The sequence below is a fragment of the Ruditapes philippinarum genome, unplaced genomic scaffold (genome assembly GCF_026571515.1).
Source record: "Ruditapes philippinarum isolate M1 unplaced genomic scaffold, ASM2657151v2 ctg4645_1_1_1_1, whole genome shotgun sequence".
Lineage (NCBI taxonomy): Eukaryota > Metazoa > Mollusca > Bivalvia > Venerida > Veneridae > Ruditapes > Ruditapes philippinarum.
Window position 1 is genome coordinate 103864 of NW_026865140.1, and position 10595 is coordinate 114458.

At 36.0% G+C, this 10595-nt stretch overlaps 1 protein-coding gene across 1 annotated transcript; it reads right to left on the minus strand.

Annotated features, from left to right (window-relative positions):
• Positions 1 to 4241: 4241 nt before the first annotated feature.
• On the minus strand, positions 4242 to 4850 carry LOC132727978 (CD209 antigen-like protein E). The gene is made up of 2 exons (XM_060713581.1): positions 4781 to 4850; positions 4242 to 4486 (listed from the first exon to the last, which is right to left on the minus strand). Exons 1-2 carry the CDS (start codon positions 4848 to 4850, stop codon positions 4242 to 4244), a joined length of 315 nt encoding a protein of 104 aa, XP_060569564.1.
• Positions 4851 to 10595: the final 5745 nt, after the last annotated feature.

Sequence of the window (10595 nt, forward strand, 5' to 3'; positions counted from 1 at the left end):
TGTTATTTTTTACTATAACTTCTTGTCATATGGATAGGAGTTATAAAACGCAAGCTCTTGTATTCCCAGAATTATCTCCGCTAAGAATTCATTTGTAAATTGATTTTTATGCCCCCACAAAGTGGGAGCATATAGCGTTGCACTTGTCCGTCCGTCCATCTGTCCGTCCGCACGTCCCGAAATCTTGTGAACGCAACTCCTCTTAAACCGGATGGCAGATTTTGCTTAAACTTCCAGGGATGAACAACCTAAATATGTAGATGGTAGTAAAGGAAGGAATTTTCGCTGCGACCAAATTTTACAGAATTATGGCCCTTTGTTGATTTTTTCACTAAATACTATGTAGAAATTTTGTGAACGTAACTCCTCTTAAACTGGATAGCAGATTTTGCTTAAACTTCCAGGGATGAACAACCTTAATGTGTAAATGGAAGTAAAGGAGGGAATTTTTGCTGCGACCAAATTTAACAGAATTATGGCCCTTTGTTGATTTTTTCACTAAATACCATATATATGTTGTCACTGGGGGCACCCGTCACCTTTGGACACAGTTCTAGTTTAGTATTATCTTTGTTATTATAAATGGCATCTATTATAGACTTAAGATAAATAATTGATCTTTGTCATTACTCACATCATGCATGACAAGGTTCATAACTAGCATATTTTTCAAGAGTTATTTCCTCTTTCAACATATAATTTTACTTTAAAAACTTCGTATTTTTTTCGCTCTGATCACTTTTGTTTTTGAAGGGATTGACTTCAGATTTCAAAATGGGAGAACTCAGGGTGGAACTTGAGGAGAGAGAGGAAATACCGTTAACGATAATTTAAGGTAGACATCAAACATGCAAACATTTTAAACAAGTAACAATACAGACATGTGAAACACGTGAAGGAACTAAGAGGGGGGAGGGTACCGCCTTGAAACGGTCACTGGGGAGTTTAAACCGGTTTAAGGCGCGCCAAATCTCACTTAGCCCCATATGTGCCTATATGACAAGACAGTGTATTAAAATGAACCCCCATCAAGTGAAATTCTAACAATGGTCAGGATTACAGACGAAATAAATAAAACACATAAATGAATGTGTAAATATGTACAAAAGGTACAGCCTAATGGCAATTACCAAAGTACTCGATGCTTTTAAGGTAGTCAGAGCAACAAGAAAATCACCTACAAGGGCCCGACGAAGCAAGACTGAATACGAACATAAAGACAATTCAGTCCCAAAGCGCTTTAAAACTGTCCATCATAGAGTGTTCCACTTCTCTCTTCCCTCTTCCCTTCGGCACGTGTGCGTCGTTGAGAAGACACAGGGCATCGGCAGATGATTGAAGAAGCAATGCTACTTGCTACGTGTAAGACGGCAAGTTCGCATGCTTTCTACAGCTCGGTTGTTATTGGCCGCCGTACAATGACCTACTTTTGGCTCAAAATGTTTGACTAATACTCCGTGGAAATTGCATGGAGATAAGTTATCACCACTTTGTTTTTCTAAATTAACTCTTTAAGGGCATGACTGGTGACATGTCCGGGGTCCGTACTCGACAGCGAAAGCTGCTTTTTGTGCCTAAACGGGAGGATGGACCCTCATTAAACAGAGACTACATACGTCTCCCACTTAGTCCGTCAGATGTTATCAAAAGAGGAAAGCGTAGTGTCAAACTGTAAAAGGGTTGAATAGTGAGCATGCGGTATGCCTTAAAATAATTGGGTCATAATCTCTTAATGAACCGTTTGATAGGATGAAGTCGAAGACTGAGGAACCCCATCATCTTCCCATATCAAATACACCAGACAACCCTCAACGTAATCAACAAGGCAAAGTATCTTTGAGATACCAGACCACACCAGATCTAACTTGGAAATGCAATATTGACAACATAACCAAAAAAAGTCAACCTGTGCTGTGTCGAAACATCCGGTCAAGCCCAACAGAGGCCAAACCTACAGCACCTACGTACGGCCAAGCGTCGAGTATGCCACCTCTGTATAGTCACCCGGTGCTGACAGCCATATCAACCAACTAAAGATGGTGCAAAGAAGATCAGCACAGTTCGTCAAGAACGACTTCTCATGCCAGAACAGCTTCACAGAGATGGTAAACTCACTACACTGGATAATTTTTCAGAAGACACGGGACATGGGAAGAGTCATCATGCTCTACAAGATCAAGCATTTCCTTGTTGATGTCACACCAGATCCCTCACTATGTAGTGCAAGAACATCAAGAGGCAATCCACAACAACTCAGCCAGCTCACGTGTAGGAAGTCTGTGTACCAGAACAGCTTATTCCCGGCCACCATCATCCTCTGGAATCGCCTACCCATAAAAATTATTGAGCAACCAACTTGGATTCAAGTCGGCGCTGATGAAACACACTACCACCAACTAGAGACATTGCCTGTTTTTACCAGCTTTTAAAAAAATGTAAATAAACTACATTTAATTGTAAAGAGGAACGCAATTGCTGCGCATGTTACCTGGTAGTTAAAGTTTCATCGCGATTATGCTAGTTGAAGCGTGAGGCGATTAATGGTCATGATGATAATGATTATTTTAGTGGAAACAGCAGAAAAATTACTACGACCCATGATCCTTCGAAGTTTGTAAACCACATCTCCATAGAAATCAGGCTTGCTAATACTTATTCGTAAAAAAATTTTAAATTACAATTGAATTTTAAAACTAAATCTGAATTGCGGTGATGAAACTTAGTAAAATATTTGCTACATTTATGATAGCGATAGCTTTGTTAAAGAAGTTAGGAACTTGTTAAGAAGTGAACGCCCTAGCAAATCTAATTAATTGAGAAATATATACCCCATATGATGTATAACGAGGTACATTTCCATCTAGATGGGGATAGTTAACAATATTAGTCAAAATCACCTCGTTTATCATAGATTTTAGGTACTATAGTATTGTTAATGATACTTAAATCTTAAAAAGATGTAATAATGTCTGTAGAGTTGGTCTTATTCAATTTAAGTTTACTGGGATATATTAAAAAAAAAACGTGTGATCGAAATTAGGATTATTCATGTTTAGGATATCATCTAGGTAGCGGGAAGAGTTATTTAGTGCCTTATATGCATTTATAATTTCCTGATGTGATGTAGTGGAATGACTTAGCATAAAATCCCTCTCATATCAGTATAGAAATAAATCAGCTATCAGGGGTGCACAATTAGTGCACAATTGAATAGAGAGAAATAAGAATCCCTAAAGAAAGCCCAACACGGCACAATTGAAAATGTTGCAGGCTCGGTTTGATTGAGCCTGTTCATGGACGGTACTGTCAAGTGCAAACTACCGTCCACGCCCCCTAGCACCGGCTTAAGCAGAATTCAACATTTAACATGAACTGGTAAAATTTAGAATTTTGAAACATCCGCAGATGTGTTCATATGGCGGTTATCATGGAACCTTCAATGTGACACGTTAGTGCCATTCCATGAAAAGCGGCATATGGTCCCCAAGTAAAAAAAGGAGTGTGCCCTAAACGAGAAAACAATGGGCGGAACTAAATAAAATGGAATTTTGAAAGGGGATTAGAGGTTATGAAGCCTGCATATCACAGATACGACGTCAAAAGGACAAATTTAAAAAGCAGGCCACATATCTTAAGGGTGATTCAACAGTATTCAAGTGAGGAATACTGGAATCACCCAACAAGAAAGATGCCAAATAGAAAGAACGAAAAAACCACAAACACATCAATAATGTCGTGCTGAACGATCTTTAAGGATTGGAAATATAACATCCCTGATTGAATGTACGGGGCGACTTTTTACAGCCTCCACACGGCACAAAAAACGCTGATGTGGCGATAAAATAGAGAGAAATAAGAATCCCTAAAGAAAGCCCAACACGGCACAATTGAAAATGTTGCAGGCTCGGTTTGATTGAGCCTGTTCATGGACGGTACTGTCAAACCGCGTTTAATCTACTTTGATAAATGCAGCCAATCATCTGTAAGTTAACTACAATGAAACATACAACCGTACATTTGTATTTATTACACACAACATATATTTCAAAAATAAAATATGGGAAATTGCTTTTACAAGATTTTAATCTTTCCGGAAAAGGGACCTCCAGGTCGGGTGGTTTCAAGTCACCGTGTTCATATAAATATGATTAAAATCAGTCATCATAAATCTAAATGGGTTACTAGTAGTATGTTCGTCACTGAATTCCTTAATGAAAATAATTCTTACTCGGTTATGCAGCTCAAAGATGATATTCACAAATAAAAGGTAGCTCAATGTCGCACTTAGCGTCATTCCATATCCCCTCACGCTCTACAATGAGACAATCTTCTGCTCCCATATTGTTTGGTTCACCTTCCCTCCAGTCATTAATTGAATCATCCAACGGCACAAGATTATCATTCTGAATATCTTCATCGCCCTCTTCCCATCGCCATATTGTTTCTTCTTCAATGTCACGTCCTCCGAGAAATACATTTCCAGTCGCTTGTACAAGCACAATTTTCTACCATACGAACTTTGCTTCTTCTGGATCTTCAAGAGCCGTTACATGCGCACCAATGTCTCTGCACTGTCGCTTAGCAACAGTCCAGTTTACTACATCTGTATATATTTTATAACAGGCGCTTTTCCATCGTAACCATCCGTCGATGCATTGCGTCATTTTATAAGTCTGCCAAGTGTTATGATGCGGCTGTATGGTATCTTCTGCTGAAGTGTTGTTCATTGTCAATAGTAGCCTGCAAGCGTTTTCATCGGAATTGAAACTAGAAGCCTTACAGCGTTGAAGCTGTGCGGTAGTCTCCAAGCACTTTCTAGCACAAGCAAACATATTAGGCTCATGTGTCATATTCAAATATTGTCCTCTTGTTGCACCAATATACACAAATCATTTTGTCTCGCACGTATATTCTGGTACACCAATGGCGAACAAAACGTACAATATATCAAACATTATTTCTCTATATTGAGAAACAACAATCATGTTGTTTCTTATTGGAATACAATCTGTAGATTTATTTCAAACTGTTCAGACTTTAAAATTAACTAAGAGTGAATCTTTGCTTATTGTGTCGACACTTTATAGTCCACGTAATTGTTCTACATACAGTGCAAAACAAAAATTATGCTCACGCTAAACTGAACTAGGTTATTGAGCCTAAATGCACGAAATAAGGCAAACATTCATTCTTAGGATTGTGCTAATGGATATAGTACGTGGCATTTTACATCGAAGATCAAGTAGATATGCCAGTTATATCTATTAGCCCTTAACTTGGTCAAATTTCGTAATGCTCTGCTTTATGTTTAGACCAGTACATTTAGAGTTAAATTTTCAATATACAAAATTAAAAATTAGGGCAATGAACATTATACTGCAATGATCGGGCTGCAAGGAAGTGCAGTTTGACCTTGACAACGGCCAATTACCTTCTCTTTCAACAAGTAATGAGTTAGCATGTATGGCCACTCATCCTCGTTATTATACAATGTGTTATATGTGTTTGTTTGTTGTTTTTTGTTGTTGTTTTTTATATTATTATTATTATTATTATTACGATTTCAAAGGGGACGTTAAAAGTGTACAAACATATGAAAGTTAATATTGACAATACTTCCCTTCGTGAATAGAAAAACAAAAAAAAACCTGTTTAAAAACAATTACGCATGGCTTTGAAACATGCTTTTAATTAATTGTAACTTTTCTGTTGCAATTCTAAAACGATTATTCTCAATTTATTTTGTGTGTTTTATTTGATTTAAAATAATATCAGTCTCACAGAAAAAAATACAATTAAACGGTACACTAATGTTTAAATTGCCTTTGTTTTTTAATTACTATAATTATCACCACCGTCATCATCGACCCCCGTCACTTTCGCCCTTATATACCTATAATTAAGAATCACCAAAAGGTGATGCATTGCAAATATGTACGAGTTTAGATTATCTAAAATTTTACAGCTATTTTCAAAGTGTTAAACTTATTTCAGAAATTCTTTACATCAAAGAGATATTTTTGATGGAAACTTTACATTTATTTAAAAGTGTTTCTCTTTCTTCTGTTTTTATTTAAATAACCAACAACCATTTACGCCTGAAACAATGAGAACGATCGACATTAATTCCAGTGTCAATATTATACACTAAAAGCATGAAGTCCTCATTGTTACTTCGTCAAACCTGAAGTGCATCCTGTAAAAATCAATACTAGTACAAACTATACGTGATGATAACTGACAAGCAATTAACAAAACAATTCAATCCAGACTTTGTATTTTCAGTTTGGGTTGATAATGGCTTTAATTTTCACAAGATTATTATTTTAAACATACAATCAAAATAAAACAATTATTTTTCAAATTTGCTGTTTTAAACTCTGTCGGAAAATCAAATCATTGTAAAAGTTTAAAATGTCATGTTTTTTAGAAAAGAAATAAAGGGAACGAGATGTCTGACTCTGCTGGCAGGGGGTTTCGTTGTTATTTACTCAAGATGATTGTGAAATTCGCAATAATGATCATAATAAATCTTCTGTAATAAATGTACATGTGGCCATCGTCATTACACTGTACTTCTTTTAGTTAGCCTCGTTCAGTTATGCCTACACCGGGTGAAAGGTACCAAGATAATAGACCAGTTCGCCCGGTGGTGTTTGTTCTTTCGCAAAGTCAATAGTCAGACTTACTTCATTTATTCTTAAAGAAAATATCCGCTAGAATGTGAACCTTGCCATGTCAGAAAAGGAAACTTTAGAAAATCTACACTATTAAGTAAGATGCTACAGTTGTAACGAGTTTAAAGTAGCATGACTGACCACAGATTCATGCTAACTTTTATGAATGTTTTGAAAAAAACAGAACATTTTTATCAAGTTTGATTTTCTTGAAATACTTTGGCTTGGCTCATTATCTGAAGTACTAGACTGTTCCAATTCAAAGTGCATTGCTTGTTCCTATGGAAAATTCATTCAAAAACCCATATCTAAATTTGCAGACACACATCATCTATAACCATTACATCAAACCAAGCTATTTTCCTACCTAATGTACCTAATGTAGAAAATACTCCTTATGAGAAATAGTGTTAAGCAAGTAGAACCGACATGCGTACAGTTTCTCATTCTATTCTCTCTCCAACATCGAAACGGTTTACCAACACGTATATTAGAGAACATTACCTTTATCCAAGATTAGAAGAAAACAAATCTAAAATGATATATTTAACCATTGGATGTTCAGTCGTATTTTATTGAATGTGATATTTGCAATCTACCATGCATGTATTAGAAATACAGTGAAATTTGAGAAAACCGGACGCTGAGAAAATCGGAACTCTCTAAATACCGGACGAATAATTCAGTCCCAAATGTAATTTTTCAATGATTGTCTCAGTCCTTATCCAGCATGCAAAATTGTTTATAACTGAGGATGCCGAATTTTGTTTTATTTCAATACCAGTGAGAATCTTTTACAAATATTAGAGAACTCTTCGGCTCAGTGAAGAGAAGGTATTTGTCGGCATATAGAAATTAAGTGACTCTCAAAATAACTGCTTCCATGTGCAAAATTACATATAACGGTATTTTGTTTTTGTATCTATTTTCCTGTTTTCCAGTTTGATCGTTTTTGTTTTTGTTTCATTAAATGAATATGCATCTGCTTGAAATTTGTAAGTAAAGCTAGGATAAGAATTGTGTTTTATGACACATAGATGTTTAACAAGAGGGCCATAATGGCCCTGGATCGCTCCCCTGACCCATCAACCGCATCCAAGCAATGTCTTAGACAAGCATCCTGGCCAAGTTTGATGACAACTGAGTCAAACATGTGACCTCTAGTGTGTTAAAAAGGTTTTTCCATATTTGGGCAATGTGACCTAATTTTTGACCGGAGACGACCCATATTCAGCTATTTTATTGAACCTGTCTCATTGACACGTGTATGACCAATCTTCTACCTATGTATCGTAAGACCGTCATATTTCACAAGACGAAAAAGTCCAAGTTTGATCTATGATCTTTCAGTAAGACCTTTATCTTTGAGTTTCCGCTATGAATTTTGCGTCTCAAGACAATTATTATGCCAAGTAATTTCAAAATCCTTTAAAGTTGACAATTGTCCGCACACAAAAGATATCCAATTTTGACCTTTGACATACCGAGTATATGCGTTACTAACACAACTGGACACAATTAATTGACCAGGTATATGTAGGGGTCCTACGAAGTCAAGTTACAAGTACTTTTTCGGTGTTATGCTCGCACACGACATCCTAGCATTGACAGACAACCTCAGCAAATCTCCCCAACAAGTTTTATTGTCAGCATCCGAGGGCCAGCGGCTAGCAAAGCGGACTCTATATAGTTTGATAGACATGAGATCAGACGACAGTTTTGATTCTTTATGGATTAAACTTCAAAGTGTGAGTTATCGTGTCGATGTTAACGATCCAAATGTTCCGCGGAAGAGAAAGGCGCCCACACGATTCGAGATGGGACACGGTTTTGGCTACCACCCCGTTACAGTGCAGGACGTGTTCCGGCCATCGCCAGTGTTTAAGAGAGATTTGACCTACCGGGATATCGCGTACTTCAAAACGTGGAGAATTTACTTATAAAGGCCGCACAACCTTTGAAGACCGAGTACACTAGAGAACTTGGTTTTGTTTGTGATTTCTGTGGTAACAATATTAACAGAAACATCTAAGATGTGCAGCTTCAGCTGCTACGTTCACATTTTGAAAAATCAGAAAATAGTACTGTTATTTTACCTGATATTTTGAAATTTGCGCCAGAACAGTCAGCACTGTCCTCTGAGGTCATTGTGTTGTTAAAGATTTTGTTAGTAATGCCTGCTACTAATACTACCAGTGAAAGGACATTCTCGGCGTTCAGAAGAATTAAGACATACCTGAGATCGACAATGTCTCAAGTACGCTTGAATAATCTAATTGTGTTACATATTCATAAGTACAGGACAGATTCACTCAACTAACGTGTTATTGCCGATGAGTTCATTACCACCAGAGAACGACGGCGATAAGTTTTTGGAAAATTTACATAAAATGAGACTCTGTGGTGTGTAAGATTATTGTTAACAAAATACAAGTTACTGCTAAACTAAAAGTGGTTATTGTTGACTCGTAATTATTCTTCCATCATGTCATCGATTATTATTTAAGCTTATGCCATTATGTGATTTATGCTAAACAATAATCCACGTACTGTAATATTTCTTTTATTTGTTTATTTATAATCATCAGATAAAATGCATCTAAAGAAGTATAATTACATCAGTTATATTTTATTTTTCATTTGCCAAATATCAATTACATGTATTCATCTTTTATGTACCTGTCCGTCCGTCTTGCGCCCTTAAAACTTACGACGCACTTAAATCTGTAAAAAATCGTTGACATATTACTATAAAATGTACTAGCGGCATGCTGTAAAATGTGCCAAATATAAAACGCCCCTGAGAGAATCCTAGAATAAAAAAAAATTCCGGGGAGCATGCCACCGTATCCCCTAGATTCAACCTAAAAACCAATCAAAATGGCCGCACCAACACAAAATCGTGACGACGGGCCTGATTATTGATAGTTAACTTTGTCCAAGTATAAATAATTTCTGCACATTTATAGCAAAGTTACAGCCAAGTTAAGCAAAGAACAGTCAACATTTAATAAGTTCACATTCAAGGTCAATGTCATTTATAAGTCAAGTTAAAATCAAGTTTGATTTTCATTACGGTTTTGTCTTTAAAGATGGGGTGCCCTATATATACTAGTAGACAATCTATTCATAAATAATAAAGTTACAGAGTTACAGCAAAAAAAAAAAAAAGAAAAAAAAACAACCAAAAATCAGAAAAGTTCAACTTTTTAATCTTTAAGGTCAAGGTCATTTATGGACTCGTGGTCAAGGTCAATCTAATCAACTTACAGGAGCATTACAGATGATCGGTTTAAACATATTTTTATTTCGAACATTACAGACAAAATTATCATAAATATTGTATAACATAATACAATGCTGAAAAAAGATCAGATCCTAAAACATAAAATGCTTATAAAGGCCTTTTCCTAACATAAATTTAATTACTATAAATAAGACGGGTTTGAAAACGTTTGAAATATTTAATAAGAAGAAAAAATAATTATTATTACTAGTAGATTAAAGAAACATGAAAAAAGATAGCATAACGACCTACGAAACAAAAACATATAGTAGGTGTTTATACCTGAAAGGAGTAGAAACAGGGACTTAATAGATATAATGCAATACTTGTCTTGTTAATAAGTGTATTCAGTTTTAGACTTTCATAACTTGAGATAGAAAAGAAACATAACGTAATAAAAAATAGAAAAGAGAAAGAGGAAAATCTATTCGTTAATTAAACTGGAGGAGCAGTAGATGTAGCATAGACTATGGAAATCGTTTACTATCACGGATATATATTTGGACTGCCTGAAATATACTGATGTTGATGTCGTCACTTAAGTTTGTGTCGCCGTGAAATGATTGTTGGTGTCCAAGTATGAAGCTCAGATTCGTTATTAAAAACAAAGCTATAGCTACTTGGACATTTCT